General features: G+C 55.7%; 2 protein-coding genes across 4 annotated transcripts in view; one reads left to right on the forward strand and one right to left on the reverse strand.

Annotated features, from left to right (window-relative positions):
• Positions 1–38: 38 nt before the first annotated feature.
• On the reverse strand, positions 39–10553 carry ACAA1 (acetyl-CoA acyltransferase 1). The gene is made up of 12 exons (XM_061196509.1): positions 10286–10553; positions 9989–10082; positions 8968–9025; positions 6091–6170; positions 5745–5787; positions 3877–3975; positions 2896–2976; positions 1564–1754; positions 1228–1407; positions 880–935; positions 626–771; positions 39–406 (listed from the first exon to the last, which is right to left on the reverse strand). The coding sequence occupies exons 1-12, from the start codon at positions 10460–10462 to the stop codon at positions 331–333; spliced, it is 1281 nt and encodes a 426-aa protein (XP_061052492.1). The 5' UTR covers positions 10463–10553; the 3' UTR covers positions 39–330.
• Positions 10554–12131: 1578 nt separating this feature from the next.
• MYD88 (MYD88 innate immune signal transduction adaptor) overlaps positions 12132–16522 on the forward strand; it is a 4629-nt gene continuing 238 nt past the window's right edge. Inside the window, exons 1-5 of one of the 3 annotated variants that reach the window (XM_061196511.1) lie at positions 12132–12516; positions 13398–13532; positions 13929–14109; positions 14295–14386; positions 14659–16522. The exon at positions 14659–16522 is cut by the window's right edge and continues 238 nt beyond it. In XM_061196511.1, coding sequence (XP_061052494.1) covers positions 12189–12516; positions 13398–13532; positions 13929–14109; positions 14295–14386; positions 14659–14813 — 891 coding nt within the window. In that variant the 5' untranslated portion in view covers positions 12132–12188 and the 3' untranslated portion in view covers positions 14814–16522. Of the gene's footprint in view, positions 12517–13397; positions 13533–13928; positions 14119–14294; positions 14387–14658 lie in introns of all 3 variants that reach the window. The other 2 variants (XM_061196514.1, XM_061196513.1) reach the window with 2 other exon arrangements.

A 16522-nucleotide genomic window follows, 5' to 3' on the forward strand; every position in this document is an offset into this window, starting at 1 on the left:
ACTGGCTCTTAGGAAAAACCACAGCCACTAAGGGAAGGTAATGCATTTACGACGTTTACTGCACTCCGCATCCACAGGCCCCTTTCCCCAGGAATCACACAGTGGCCTTGCAGGCTGGGTGACCCAGGCCACCTTTGCCTGTCTGTCTCAGCTAGAGGGGCCCGACAGAGGGCAGCCCGATACCTCACCCACTCCTGTACTGTCTCATCAGTGTTCACATTTGCCAAATTAATTAGCTGAAGTGCCTTGATTTGCCACTACCACCGGTGCTGGAACTCCCCAGGTGTCACGTCTGTAGCGCTACTGCCAGAGCACTGGGCTGGGCCTCTCTCAGTTTCCAGGGTATTCGAAGACGGCGGCAGCTCCCATGCCAGTCCCGATGCACATGGACACCACCCCATACGCCCTGTGGAAGCAAAATGTGCTGGTTGGGTGAAGGCACAAAGGGCAGAAGCCCAACCACCAAGCTCTCCCCGGACCAGGCTGAGCTGGGTGGACCAAGGCCTTCACGGGCACAGGACGCCAGACCTCGGGGCACGTGGTTCCCGGCCACCTCCGCCTCGGGCGCACCAGCTGGGCCTCCCCCCAACCCCCCACCCCCGACCTCCACGGGGGCCAGCCTTACCGCCTCCCACGGCGCTTCAACTCGTTGAGCAGTGTGATGACCTGTCGTGCCCCAGTGCAGCCCAGCGGGTGGCCCAAGGCCACCGCACCCCCCAGAGGGTTCACCTTCTCAGGGGGCAGTTGCAGCTTCTCCACACAGTAGACGGCCTGGAGGGAGGCTGAGCATCAGCTGTAGCTCCCTCCCTGGTCCCCTGCACCACCCGCCCGCTGCCTCCAACTGGGCGGCCCAGGCAACAATGCAAAACAGGGGCTCGCCTGACTTGCGAAGGCCTCATTGATCTCAAATATGTCCACGTCCTCCACCGTCAACCCTGCAGGCAAGCGGAAAAGACCTGAGCTGACCCAGCGGCCCCTCAGCAGGCTTCTCAGACTCCCTGGGGCCCTGCGCCATCCATGGCCTGGAGGCTGGGCTGCCCGGTGTGTCTGCCTCTGTTCCAGATGGGAGAGCGGGTCCCAGCTGTGGGGTCAGGAAGGGGTCGGGGTGCTGGCCTGCCCCACCTTCACTCTGCGGCACCCGCAGGCCCACCCCGGGCACCCGCCTCTGGCAACAGCACGAGAGGCAGGAGTTGGATCCAAACCTAGGGTGTGAAGGAGCCATCTTACCTGCTTTTTGCAAAGCTACAGGGATGGCATAGGCAGGTCCAACGCCCATGATGTCAGGCGGGACCCCAACCACTGCGTAGGACCTCAGGACCCCAAGGATGGGAAGGCCCAACTCTTCTGCCTTGGACCTCCTGGCCAGCAGGATGGCAGCTGCCCCGTCACTCACCTGGCTAGAGTTTCCTAGAGGGAAACCACAGGGTTAAGGAGGCCTCGGGGGCAGCTCTGGGGAGGTCCAGACCTTCCACGTCCACCCTGCCTGGTGGCTCCAGGCTCCCAGAGGAGAACACCCGGCATAGAAGCAGCCCCCTCCTCACCCCACCCCCAGCCCAGTCTCACCAGCTGTGGTAGAGCCCCCCTTCTTGAAGGCAGGCTTCAGTTTGGCCAGGCCCTCCAGGGTGGTGTCGGGGCGGATGCCCTCATCGTGGGCCACGGTGACACTTCTCTCAGTGCCCTTGTCATCACGGACCGTGGTGGTCACAGGCACAATCTCAGCTTGGAAACAGCCCTTGCTCTGGGCTCTGGCTGCCCTGCCAGCACCGTGGACAGCCAGGCTCAGGTTTCCATGGGGTTACCTTCCTTCCTGGGGTCCCTCCCTGAGGCCTCTGCCTCCTGCCCTGCCCTTTGGGACAGACATGCAAGCTCAGGCTGCTAAATGTGGGGTCACACTCACCTCGGGGGGACAGCAGAGGGTCCCCTACTACCCCACCTGCCCTGGGAGTGGGAAGCCCAGGGCTTTACAGGGACTTCTTGGCCATCAGCCTTAGATCTTCAGATCCTGGCTTATCCCAACCTCAAAGGGGAGGGGGAAGTTTGGAAGTGGCGGCTCCCCTTTGAGACCTTCACCCAAGAGGGACTAAGCCAAACAGGCTGGAGCCCCAGGAATATTTGTGCTGGGTTCTGCCAGCTTTTCTGTTCCCTCCCGTTGCTCAATTCCATCCGTTCCACACGTTTCCACGTGATTAAAATGACATATATTACCCTGAATATATCTATTGCATAATTTGCATGAGTGACACTTATGATTAACTCAAACTTGTTAGTGAAATAAAATTTTTTAAATGTCAAAATAAAATGCCATATACCAAACTACTGGATGAATCTTTGTGTTTAAACAGTGTAAAAGCACAGGGCATTTTAGGGTGATCCTTGCAATCATATGCAAAATGTAAGGGCCCATGGGCATTCCCACAGGGAGGAAGCCACAGCTTTCACCAAATTCTCAAATGGTTACTTGCACCCAAGTGGCTAAGAACCACTGCCTCAGTGTCCCCAGCCCCTGCCTCAGGATGCTACCCCAGACTCAGGGATGCCAGGGTCCCCGGCAGCACTGGCTCCACCCTCCAGGCTCTCCAGAGAAGCCTGTGGTTACCATGTCTAATCACCAAACCACAGCCAACTAGAGAAGAGCCCTGGCCCTCCTTACACTCTCAATGAATGGATGGGGAAACCGAGGCCAAGCTAGGGAAAGACACTCAGGGTAAACAGACCGCAATGGAACACAGTGCTAACTGCACAGTGGCCCCCGGCCCTTGCCCACCTCCCCCTTCTGGGAGGTAGAGGCTTGGAAACCAGTGGTAGCCTAAGGGCAGCTCCACCTGAGATCCCTTAGGACAGCCTCCAAACCTCACTCTCCAGCCCTTTAAACATCTCACCCCAAATAGCACTCACTTTTGCTGGGAAGCCAGTGCAAAGGTATCCTGCTTCTCCCTCGAAATGCCAAACCGCTCGGCTACGTTCTCTGAGGTTATCCTAGAACACAGACAACAAACAGTGAGCGCAGAGCCAGGCGGCCTGGGGACGGGCCCCAGGGCTGCAGGCAGGAGAGAACCGGAGGGCCCGTCTGTGCCACAGAGACAGTAGTGACGACTCAGGGCGGAGCACAGGTAGGGAGTCAGCGACGCTGGCCAGACTCTAAGAAGCCTGTTCACCAGAGACCAGCAGACAGGAGGGCGTGGGTGGGGCACTAACTGGCTTGGCCAGCTTCTCTTGTGCCTCAAGGAAAAGTGCTTTACCGTGGGAGACGAGTCCCCCTCTGGGAAGGCCACACCCAGCTTTCCGCTCCCCATAGCTGGAGCCTCCCCTCATCCTGGGAGCCCAGAGCCACAGAGGGGCCTTCGGCCGGGGCTTCCGGCTTCACAGGCTTCCCTCGGAGATGGTCCCTGGATGTGGAGGCAGCCGCACATCCCCTCACACGCCCAGCGGAGCCACGACTCCCTGCCCACGGACCCCGGGGGTGGCTCTGGATGCAGAGCTTAGCTGCTCTGCAAATGCAGCACCTTTGATGCTGCAATGACAGGGCCTAAGGGCCCTCGCCAGCCTGGCCGGTGAGCAAAAGCCTCCCGCCTCCTCAACTTTCTAGGCCTCCAAGGCTTTAGGGTGCAGCTGCCATCCATGCCTTGTGTGACTGAGCCCCTCAGGGTGGGAGTGACAGGCTGGGCCATGCTTGGAAACCCAGAGGCACAGAGCAGACTGGGGGCCCCAGGACACGGAAGTCAGGGGCAGCACTAAGTCCTATGCCCAGAGTCCCTGCAGAGCAGACCAGGGCCAAAGGTGGGAGGCCACAAGATAATCCAAGTTCCTGCACCCCTGCTCCGGGCCAGGCAGGGAGCTGAGTGGGGACAGGCACACGGAGCCACGGTGGGCGCTCACCCCATAGGAATCAGGCAATCTCTGGCCTTCTCCTTCTCCACCAAGCGAGAGGTAACATTTCCAGGGTTCTGTCTGTCAGCCAGGGACATGGACTCCACCCTGAAGAGGAGGTGATCATCAGCGGGACACCCCACGGAGAGCTCTGCGTCTGGCAAGTGCTGGGAAACGGCCAGGGAGCTCAAAGCAGGGCACTGGCCGGCAGCACAGAGCTGGGGGTGCAGGGCTGCTGAGCCCCAGCCGCACCCTCGCCCCCACCGCTGCACAATGCACATGCCTGGGCAGGGCCTCGCTTCCCAGCACAACTGGTCCTGCAGCCGGTCGGCAGCTCCCAAGGAAAGCAGCCTGGTGTTGGCCACCATGGGAGAAACACATCTAACAAGCCCGGGCCCTGCCCTCAGGGGCCACAAATTCAGGGGAGAGAAGAGACAAATGTTTTAAAAGCTGCACATCAAAGAGCAAGCCGACCTGCATAGACCAGGAGGTGCTAGGAGCCCAGGGAAACGCGCGCGATCTCAGTTTAGTGTGGTCAAAAGGGCTTCCAGGAGGTGGCAGAATATAAGGCCTCACAGGATGATAACACATAACCTTGACTGCACGCTTTTCATGTGCCCAGCACTATTGTAAAAATCTTTTCTGGGAATTCCCTGGCCGTCCAGCGGTTAAGACCGCGCTTCCACCGCAGCGGACACAAGTTCGATCCCTGGTCAGGGAACTAAGATCCCGCATGCCCTGCAGAGCGGCCACCCACCCCCCCCCACCAAAAAAGAAAAAGTCTTTTCAGGTATAAGAGCTCTTTGAACAGTGTCAGGCTCAGAGAAGCTGAGTTAACTTGTCCATGGTCACTCAGCCAGGATCCAAATTTAGGTAGTCTGGCTTCAGAGCCCACTGCCACCTAGGATATCCTGGGCTACTCGTCATGATCACAGTCTACGGGGAACAGCCAGCCTGTGACATGAGGGAACGTCCTGGCCCCAAATCCTTAACACCCTAGTAACACAGTCTTTAATTTGCTTGGGGACTCAGATACCCGCTAAGAAACTCATGAAGGCTCTAACCTTCTCCTCAGGTCACCCACACCCCTGACCCTCCTCCAGTAAGATAGAAACCAGAGGGCAGCCTGGGCAGTGGCCTTTGTCCGGCCAAAGTCCCTGCAGTGTGGTCTTTGGGTTTATCTACAACTGCAGACACAGGGCAGTACAGCAAGTGCCAACTGGCACAGCTCTGAGACGGCCCAGCAGGGCTCCAATCGAGAAGTGCTATGGAGAGGAACTGAGAGGCGGAGGGAGCACGTCAGGATCCTGGGGCTGCTGGCCTCCCCGAGGCTGCCAGCACCCGACGCCCACCCCAGCCTTCCCCTCCCTGGGCTCCACATGCTGCAGCCAAAGATGGAGTCACAGCTGACAGGGACGAAACCACCACAGATCTGACCGTGTCCCTCAGAACCCAGGAGGCAGCTGGAAGTTTCCACCTTGGTCAGGGTGGGGAACAGCCAGCCTGTGAAATGAACAAACTAGTTCTACAGGAGGCAGCTGTCCCTGGCTCTAGGGAAGCAAAACTGCTCTTTCTCTCAGCAGCCATCATGAATCAACAAGGGCCACAGACAGAAACCCAGTGCTGTGTTTCCTCACAATGCTTGCCCACATTTCCAGCCTGACAGATTTCCAAGAAAGAAAGCTCTTCAAAGCCAATTTCCTCTGATGCTGAGAGATGTGAGCAGTTCCTGAGCAGCCAGAGCTGGGGACGACTTCTAAGCGCCTGCAAGGGCCAGGGGAGAATTCTGAAATCATGGCCTCTGAGAACTCAGGAGATGAACGTTAGTTTCACTGTTACAAGTCGGTTAATAAGCTCCAGCAGGAATAAATTCTTACCCACAAGCCATGCCAATGTCATAAGACCCATTTCTGATGCCACCTGCAACAAAAGCATTTCATAAACATCCTTCCCCAGAGTCCATTTGTCCTGGGAACAGGGGAGCCTCTTCCCCACCTGGTCTCTAAGTGGGACTCAGCCCCAGCCTCAGAGATGGAAGACCCAGGAGTGTCCAGAAAAGGCTGGGGGTGCAGTGAGGGGCTCTCCTCCAGGCTTTCTGTGGTTACGGTCCTGTCAGAAATCCTTACTGCTTGCCCAGCAGACAGTGACTCTGACGACCCAAACCCGAGAAGCCCGGACCAAGGCCAGGCCGCGGCACTGGGTGCCCACCCAGTCAGAACTTACCAGCTATGCTGGCCACCGCCTGGAGCCCTGACGAACACTGTCTATTGACAGTTGACAAAGGCACGGTCTCTGGGATGTCACTGAAACAGAAAGTGAGACCACAGAGTCAGTCCCCTCTCCCCTGCCAGGCTCTCAGGGAAAGCAGGCCTGTGCTCCTGGCCAACATGACTGCCCCTTCAGGGGACAGAAGGCCCAGGGGAAGAAACCCAGCAGCCCTGCCCCTACTCCAGGCCTGACCTACACTGGGCAAACCCCATCTCTGCAGGTGCTTGCTCCCCAGTGCCCCACAATCACATGCCCTTCCACCCTGTGATTCTCCTCATCCAGGGCCAAGCACAGCCCAGAGGCAAGAGAAGGCTGGTTGGGCCACAGGGGTCCTTCTTTCTCTTCCTTTGAAGATTCAAAAATTAAAACTGTATATCCCTGATTCCCATAAAGAATAGAGAAGAGGGCCTGTGGCCGAGACAGAGAACCAGTGCAAAATAAACGTCTGAAGTATGACAGATGGCCAACAGGCACGTGAAAAGATGTTCAATGTCGCTAATTCTTAGAGAAATCCAAGTCAAAACTACAATGAGGTACCACCTCACACCAGTCAGAATGGCCGTGATTAAAAAGTCTACAAATAACAAACGCTGGAGAGGGTGTGGAGAAAAGGGAACACTCCTACACTGTTGGGGGAATGTAAATTGGTACAGCCACTATGGAGAACAGTATGGAGGTTCCTTAAAAAACTAAACATAGAACTACCATATGACCCAGCAATCCCACTCCTGGACATATATCCAGAGAAAACCATAACCCCAACGATCGCTGCAGCACTATTTACAATAGCCAAGACATGGAAGCAACCTAAATGTCCATCAACAGAGGAATGGATGAAGAAGATGTGGTACATATATACAACGGAATATTACTCAGCCATAAAAAGAACGAAATAATGCCATTTGCAGAAACATGGATGGACCTACAGATTGTCATACTGAGTAAAGTAAGTGAGACAGGGAAACACAAACATCAAATGATATCACTTACATGTGGAATCTAAAATATGACACAAATGAACTTATCTACGAAACAGAAATGGACTCACAGACAGAGAATAGACTTGTTTTTGCCAAGGGGGTTGGGTAGGGGAGAGATGAAGTGGGAGTGTGGGATTAGCAGATGCAAACTATTATATATAGAATGGATAAACAACAAGGTCCTACTGTATAGCTCAGGGAACTATATTCAATATCCTGTGATAATCCATAATGGAAAAAAATACATAAAAAAAGAACATATATATATGTATAACCCAATCACTTTGCTGTACAGTAGAAATTAACACAACATTGTAAATTAACTATACCTCAATTAAAAAAAAAGAAATGTCTCAAGTATGAGGCTAGAAACCATCCCCACTCCTCAGCCTTACTAGTAACCATATGGCCTTTATGTTCCCATTGTCTCTGGAAAGGCTGTTCCCAGACAAAAGAAAGGCTGGACAAAAATCCCTGATGGGTACTAGGTGTTCTAACATCCCTTCTTCTGACGGGTTCCGCCAGGCTCTCACACTGGTTCCAGCCCAGGAAGCTGGTGAGGCTGCCTCTGCCAGTGTAACCTGTGCTGGCCAAGGGTACAAAGCCCCGGGGAAATCCCCAGACCCATGGACTCAGAACCTCAGGGGTGAAAGCACTCTGTTGACTGCTGATTCTGGCGTGCAGCCAGGGTCGGGAACCTCTGGGCTAGTGCTTAGGCCAGGCTCTGCTGAGACCCTCTTGGGTGGATAGTCTCCTAGGTCCCAGTAGCCTGTTTAACCCTTCCCAGGTCCCCTAACTCCCTACTACCTAGTTACCACCCCTTCACCCAATCCACCAAGTGTTCATTAAACACCTACTCGGTATGAGGCACCACCGGAGGGATGCTGACATGCTTATAATACAGAGCCCTAGATGATGCCCGACCACACACAGAAAGTGAATTAACTAGCAGAGACTACAATAACAGAGCAAGATGGCAAAGCACATCACAAGGAAGCACGTGGCTAGCGAGTGGAAAAGAATGGGCCCTCGTTTTAAGCCTGGGAACTCAGGGAAGTCTGGTCAAAATGGTGAAACTGTGTTTGAACAGGGTTTAACTAGGGCAGAGAGGGGAGGAAGGGACAGTACTGCAAGGGGACAGAAAGACCAGCTTTCAGCAGGCTGGTTGAAAGAGGAAGCAGCAGGTAGATTAGGCTGGAAGTCAAATCTAGAGCCAGATCGCTGGAATCATTGAAATCCAGGCTAAGCAGTCCGAACCTCTCCTAGTCTCCACAGGTTTTGTCAGTTTTCCTTTTCCTTCACTAGTTTATGTTCCTGTTAATTCTTCTCCACGAAGCTGGGAGTACACAGCTCAGTGACTCTTAAATCGACACGTGAAAATAATTTAAACCTCCTCCCTGTCTTAGGACAACAAGTGGTAAAGGGCAATTCACCAGGGCCCCTTCTGGGCTACCCTTCACCCCAAGATTCTGCCCTGTCCCCAAGCCTCTGCTGATGGGCTAGCGTTTAAAAAGCTCAAAATCACTCTTCAGTGTGCCAACCTGGTTATTTACTTGACAAGAGGACAGAGTTCACAAGCAACAAGCTGACTTTGGCTTAAGAAAAATCAGGCCACAGAGAACTTTTTGCTCCAGTCCCAAAGGCTGTCTGTCCTGGCTCAGCGCTGGGGAACACACCCTCCCTTCAAAGTAGGGGAAAGGCAGCATCCAGAAAAGCAGGGTGCTGAGGACCCTGGCTGTGTCCAGGTCTGGTGTCCAATCCTGATCTTCCCCCAACAGGCTGAGTTCTCTGGGACCTGAGCCCAAGCAAGAGCATGAATAGCCAACCCAGAGCAAGAACTGGAAAAGTTTACCTCAGAAACTGGGCAATTCGGGCCATTAATGCTCCGGCCCCAGGCTGAAGCACATTTCCTGTGGACAACAAACCTTTATTCAGTGCCAGGCACTAAGGTACAGCTGTGATTACCAAGAGGGGGGCATTCCAGATCTTCCTTCAGAAAGAGTGGAATTTCAAGGTCTGGAGCAGGGGCAGCCAGCTATACAGCAGCTTGTCCTGGCCATACACTAGATCCAGTCCCTGAGAGGCCCAAGCTCCCTTGCCCATGCAACCTGCTTTTCCAAATCAGCACACACTGGGGAGGTCGCCTGCCTTTAAAATGTAACATGGAAAGAAGAATGTAGTGCAAAGCTTGAAGTCTGAAGAAGTAGTTCTGTCAGTTAGGAAAGTGTTTTTGAAATGCACACCTTCCCCTGAGTGTCCTCCACCAAGCCCTGCTGGCACTCTAGGGGTGGAACAGTGATCCCCCATCTAGGGCTGACACTTATGTGACGCGACTCTTACCATATAATGTTATATTTCCAGGCTAGAGGAGCAGAGTTGGGGGAAAAGGGTTGGACTGAAGGTCAAGAGGTCCTGGATTCAGGTCCAAGCTCTGCTGCAAATTCCCCAGGCCTCAGTTTCTCCATCTGTAAGTGCAGGGCTGGACTAGATAGGTTTTGATGCTCCAAACTCCCTCTGTTCTACCCTGGCATAGATAGTACGTCAGGATGGGTAGAGAACCCTAGCCTCCTGTCTCTTAGGGTGTTCTCAAACCCCTGCGCCAAGACCCTGGCGTTGAAATGTCTGTCACTTGAGATCCCTGCTTTCTGTCATACTTAATATGCAGAATGTGCTTGGAGCGGGCACAGAAAATGCCTGGAGGCGGGGGTGCGGCGGTGGAGTCTATAGCCCGAAAGGGACGATTACAGTCAGCTGCGTGAAGTCCATCGACATTCCCCTCAGGGAAAACACCTGGAAAGTGCCTGGTGTTTGAGGAGGTCTTCGGCGTAATGGGAAGGCGAGAACCGAGCGCAGGGCCCGGGTAGTGCACTCACCCACGCAGATATCTCCCAGCTGGGCCGGGCTCAGCTTGACGTCCTGGAGAACCGCGGTCATGACGGCGGAGAGAAGCTCGTCGGGGGTGGTGTCCTGCAGCGGGAAGCGCGCGGCTGGTGGCCGTGCTCGGGGTTCCCAAGATCCCAGCTCCCCCAGCCCCACCCCAGAGGGACAGAGCGGTCACAACTCGGGCGCGGAGCCACCACCGACGCCGAGGGTTACCGAACAGAGGAGCCAGACCCCAGCCCGCCCCGGGCCGCCATCTCACACACGGCGCCCGAGCCCAGGGGCCTCACCTTGAAGCCGCCGCGGCCCGATCGGCCAATGGCCGTGCGCCGCCCGTGCACCACCACTACATCCTCCGCCGACTTCCGCGGAGCGCCGCTCCAACACGGCGCGGCCCGCGGCGCCGGCTCCGGGCCCGAAGCGGACTGGCGGTTCAGGTGACCCAGCACCACCTGCAGCCTCCGCATCGCGTAGCTCAGCAGGGTAAAGCCCCAACCACCCAGAAGCAGAGAGCAGCAACCAACAGACCGTCGCCCGCGCAGGCGCGGAACCGTACCTCTGACCACCCGCTTCCTCTATCCTAAGCCCCGCCCACAATCCTGCGGGTCTGACTGGCCCTTCCCTCTAAGGTCCCGCCCACCTCCCCGCCTCAGACAACCAGAAGGCGAGTCTGCCTGAGGTCCCGCCCCTAGTCGCAAACGGAACCTCCTAAAGTTAAACCCAAGAGGGTCTTTCCACTCAAAGCCCCGCCTACAATAGTCTCAGGCGGCTGCCAACCAGGAGGTGGGCTTTTCTGAAGCCCCGCCTAGAAATACAGACAGGAAACCTTTCCACTTGCAGCCCCGCCTACTGCCAAACCGGAGGCGGGTCTCCAAGAGCCCCATTGGTATCTTGAAGCAAATTTCACCATTGCCAGGGGTCCCTTTCCCTACAACTCTGCCCGCTGCCCGCCACCAAACAGAAGGCAGTTTCGTCAGGAGCGCCGCCTACAGCTTCTTGCCGGGAAAGAGGGGCCAGCGACTATAATTCCTCTTCCCCCTGCCTAGCCTTCTCTGCTGTCTCCCCCAAGCTGGGGGACCTAAATAATTCCGAGATGCCCCAGAGCCTACCCAGACGCGTTTGGGCTCTCCTGGGAAGTCTTTCGAGAAGACTGAGGGAATTTGGGATTCTAGGGTGGCAGGAGAACGGATTGCACAAATGTGGCGGAGATGTGACAAGCCCCCTATCTGGAGAAAGAGTATCATACTTTTTTTTTTTTAAACCAATTTTACAGTCATTTGGGATGATTTGATTAGTGCCCACCTCCCCCGCTAGGCTGGGGTTTCCGCCAAGTCAGAGAAGGACTCTGTATTCAGGGTGCCTGCAACATACTTGACACTTAATAGGTGATCAATAAATACCTACTGAATGAGTGAATGAACCAAAGCTCCCCAGGTCAGGACGATGTCCCCTGCCCCCTAAAAAGCAAGGCCGGGTGCCCACTTGACTCCCAATGGCAATGTTTTCCCTAGACCCCAGAGGGTAGTACTGGGTTTCTCTCAGATAGGAAGGCCAGGGTGTCCTGTTACCCTCAAACACGGAGGGTGGGGTCGTGCCCCCCACTTTTCAAGGGCAGGGCCGTGGCATGCCTCTGGCTCCAGAAGGCAATATGCCCTTTTCCACCTCCAACTCTGGGTGTACAGCCAGGGATTCCCCATACTCCTAAGGGCAGGATTGTGTGCTCTACCAGAATTGGGGGGGGAGGGTGGAGGGAGGCAGAGCCGATGCCTGCCCCCTTGCCCCTTCCCCGCCATCCTCGAGGGCAGGACCGTATGAACCCCTCAGATCCCTAATGGAAAGGATGTAAGTCCACCAGATGCCAAAGAGCAAGTCACCTCTTTCCTATAACCCCAGAAGGAAGGTCATCGTCCCACCGCCGCACCAGACCCTCCTGGACAGATAGGTGGAGCTCCGTAGACCTTAAAAGGTAGGTTCCCGGTCCCCACACCCGCAGTCCCCTGAGATCCCAAGGGCAGGGGTGGGGCGCCCCCCACTTCCGCACATCTACTGGGGCTCCAGATTGTAGGGCGGGGCGTCGCTTCGAAAGAGAAACCGGCGGGGCGGGGCGGGGCGGGGCGGGGCTGGGTGGGCGGGGTGGCGGTAGGGGAAGGAGGAAGCGCAGACCCACGACGCGCCTCTGCATGACGGCCCGCCATGGCTGAAGGAGGCCCGGAGGAGGGCTCCGCGCCCCCCACCCCTTCCATGTCCTCCCTGCCCCTGGCAGCGCTCAACGTGCGAGTGCGGCGCCGCCTGTCGCTCTTCCTAAACTTGCGGGCGCATGTGGCGGCCGACTGGACCGCGCTGGCGGAGGAGATGGGCTTCGAGTACTTGGAGATCCGGCGGCTGGAGACGCATGCCGACCCCACGGGCAGCCTGCTGGACGACTGGCAGGGACGCCCCGGCGCCTCGGTGGGCCGCCTGCTCGAGCTGCTCGGCAAGCTGGGCCGCGACGACTTGCTGATGGAACTGGGACCCAGCATCGGTGAGGACACCCCCTTGCGGGGCTCATATCCGAGGTGGGGGTGGGGATGAAGGGGCTGACCATAACTGGCCTCAGCATCCGTCCCACCTTTCCTGTCTTGGAGGTGGGGAGAGCGGGGCGGGGGGGTAGTCGTTTTGGGGTGGCAAGGGGGACACTGAAGGCAGCCTGCAGAGGGGGAACCGTGCAAGACCAGTTCCCTTTTTCAATACGTGGGATGATAGGGACTAGAGAAAGAAGGCGAAGGCCGGGAAAGGCACAAGGAAACAGCTTAGGCAAAGGCTTTCACATAGGACCAGGAGTCAGAATAGGGGTCCTCTGTGGGGGGCTTGGGACTGCTTCAAGTATGTAGAGCAACAGGCAGGTAAGGGACTGAAAGCTGACAGTCTTTGGAAACTTCAGGTCCCTGGAAAATGCACCCCTTCCTGCCACTTGCTGACACATACCTGCACAGGCATGGGGACAGTGGCCCACTTGGTTGGGGCTGCTGCCCTCGCTGCACATAATCACCACGTCTCCTGAGCTCTTCTTACATGCCCTGCTCACATCAGCCGTGGATCCTAGAAGAAGCATACCTTGGGTTCTATTCTCAGGAGCCCAGAGAGGGCGGGGGGAGTGGAGGGCAATGGGATAGAGACACAAGCCTGACCTTGATGGCTTCCCTCATGGCCAGAACACCACTGATATCCCTTTAGGATGGCCAGAGCCAGGTGGAAGCTCATCTTTTCAGAGCTGTTGAACTGTGGATGGCACCACAGTTCTGGGCTAGAGAAGCCCTGGAGGACAACACAGCCAGGGAGGTGGGACAGGGGCTGGATCCTGACCGTGGGTAGAGGCGTGGGGTACCTGCGGGGAGCTGGCCACACCTTGTCTCTTCCCCACAGAGGAGGATTGCCAAAAGTATATTCTGAAGCAGCAGCAGGAGGCATCTGAGAAGCCTTTACAGGTGGACTCTGTAGACAGCAGCATCCCTCGGACGAGAGATCCGGCGGGCATCACCATTTGCGATGACCCTCTGGGTAAGGGCCCAGTACTGCCCCCCTGGGCCATAGGACAGTGTGGTGTTAAAAGCATGGATGTTGAAAGCAGATGGACTGTGGCACCTTGGGCAAGTCACTTAATCTCTCTGAGCTTCAGTTTCCTAAGAAATGGGAATAATAAAGTCCTACCTCTGGTTTTGGTATGAGATTTTCATGAAATGATGTGTCTATCTCATGGTCAACCTAGGGTTTGGCCTGGGGTGGTAAGGAGGTGCTCATCTTTCCGCTCCTGGGAAAGGCACTTTCTCCGAGTAGTGTCATCTCAGGATTGTGTAGGGTCCAGGATCACAGTCGCTTAGGCTGGGGGCACCTGGCTGGGCTCCTCCCCAGCCTTCCTGTAGGGCTCTGACCATCACCCTTGTGTTCTGCACCCAGGGCAAATGCCTGAGCGTTTTGATGCCTTCATCTGCTACTGCCCCAGCGATATCCAGTTTGTACAGGAGATGATCCGGGAGCTGGAACAGACAAACCATCGGCTGAAGTTGTGTGTGTCTGACCGCGACGTCCTGCCTGGCACCTGCGTCTGGTCCATCGCCAGTGAACTCATTGAAAAGAGGTTGGCTAGGTGGCCAGGGGGCAAGTGGGTGGGTGTACAAAGCCCTGCCAGGGATCCCAATGCTGGGATCCTCCCAGTTGGACCCTGTCTAGCCTGGGCACAGTGGGCTCCTCCCAAGGCTGTCCCCTGGGGGGTATGCTGAACTAGGTCACCACAGTGCCTATAGCCTGCCCACTCTCCCTTAGGTGCCGTCGGATGGTGGTGGTTGTCTCTGATGATTACTTGCAAAGCAAGGAATGTGACTTCCAGACTAAGTTTGCACTCAGCCTCTCTCCAGGTAAGCTCAGCCCTGCCCTTGCCACAGAGAAGTGGGCGGGGCCTCAAGATGCCAGCCTTCCCTCACCAAGGGCCACGGATAGAGCATCAAGGAACTTGGGCAGGTCTCTACACATAAGTGTGCGTGCACATGAGTGCCCTTTGTGTGGGTGAATATGTACCAGGGGTGCTTAGTTGGGAGAGGGATATTGTTAACCCCTGGACTGAGGATTGGTCCCATCCCACTGTGAGTGAGAGCCTGGTGCCAGCTCTGTACCCTTTGGCGGCTTGCAGGTGCCCATCAGAAGCGACTGATCCCCATCAAGTACAAGTCAATGAAGAAAGAGTTCCCCAGCATCCTGCGGTTCATCACTGTCTGCGACTACACCAACCCCTGCACCAAGTCCTGGTTCTGGACTCGCCTCGCCAAGGCCCTGTCCCTGCCCTGAACTGCCCTGAGTCCCTGGGTGTGTGTGCATCTGTCTGCCTGTACATGTACTTCTACCCCTGCCTCCACCTGCAGTTGTACGGGGAATCTGTGCTCCACTGGCCTCTTGATTCCTGGACATGCCAACTTCACAGACACAGCTGCAGCCATTGTACATATCTGGACATCACATCTCATGTCCTGCATAGAACATGTGGCTGCAAGTGGCACGCCCACTTGCTGTTATCAGCCAGGACAGTAAAAACCAGAGCCAGCTGGGACTAAGAGGAAGACCAGAAGAGCCAGCTCTGACCCATCCACACATCTTAGGCCTCAGTTTCTCCACCTGAGAACTAAGTAGGGTGAGGAGAACAGGCAGTAGCTGTGTTCGAATGATTGTGGGAAATGGTGAAGCACTGTTCTGAGTCTCCTGGGGACAGGAGACAAATCTTGGCTGAGAGAGAGCTAGCTGCCTGGGCAACGTGCTGGCCACTGCTGGGACCATGGCACTGCTGGGGCAGCTGCTTCCACAATGGTGCCTACGGATGCTTTGGGGCCCTGTTGCCCCACCTCACATCCCACTTCCTCCTGCCCCAGGGGACAGATGGGGAAGCAGGCTGGCCCGGCATAGGGAGGTCCTACATTGAGCCTGATTCCCCAAGGGTCCACCTCTCCTCTGCCTCTTTGACTCCTCCCAGCCTCTGCGCACCTTCCCTGTGATAAGTCCCCAAGAGACTGGCCTGAGCGTCTGGGGCTGCTTTTCACTTCCACCTATTGAGTGCCTGTGGCCCTGCTCTCAGCTCTGCCCTGCATGAGATGGGATCCCGTCTTCTGGCATCTCCATCAAGTTTGGGTTCTGGAGCTAGGTCACCATGGTGGTGTGAGCAGGAAGCCTTCCTCCCTGGGCCACCCACAGAGAACTTTCCCACCAATCTTCTGTACTTAATTGCCTTACAGAGTTATTTGCTGGGACTAGTTTACAGTGACCACACAAGAGCCTCTTGCCCCAAAGCTTTTAGGCACATGGACACATACAAGCTCACACACAGAGACACATATATATGTGCACAGGCACCCTCATGCACACACATACAGGCATCTTCATGCACACATTTCCCTGGATACAGCTGCCAGGAACAGCTGGGTGGGACAGTCCCACCACAGAGGGGGCCTAACCCTGGACTAAGATGGGACAATCTTGTATTCTTTTTCTGTTTTCCTTCTTCATTGGAACCAGACTCTGGAAAGGACCCATTATGCCAGCATTTACGCCTTCAGTGAAGCACAGAGCGAGGAAAGAGCTGCTTGAACTCACAGAGCAAGTTAGCTGTGACAGCTGTTTTTCCCTCCTTGGGGGATTTGTACGTTGGTTTCCCTTAAGCTCTCCTTCAAGGAGAAAATGTCATGGTCTCAGGTCTCTGTGCCAGGACAGGACCCAGGACCCTAAATCTAATAGCAAATGTATGCCTTCTCTGCTCCACTTCCAGCAAGGGCTGGGGCAAACCAAGTACCTTCCCTCAGGGTCTCAGGAGGGACTGGAGGCCCCTCTCTGCATGATCTTGATGAAGCACTTAGCTACTAGGTACCTATCCCCACTTTGATACTGGGAAGTATTTTAAAACTCTTTCAAGAAAGTATCTTAAAAAAAAAAAAGAAAGAAAATATCTTTCAGGGACTTCCCTGGCAGTCAGTGGTTAAGACTTCGCATTCCAGTGCAGGGGGTGTGGGTTC

Source organism: Eubalaena glacialis, chromosome 7 (genome assembly GCF_028564815.1).
Source record: "Eubalaena glacialis isolate mEubGla1 chromosome 7, mEubGla1.1.hap2.+ XY, whole genome shotgun sequence".
Lineage (NCBI taxonomy): Eukaryota > Metazoa > Chordata > Mammalia > Artiodactyla > Balaenidae > Eubalaena > Eubalaena glacialis.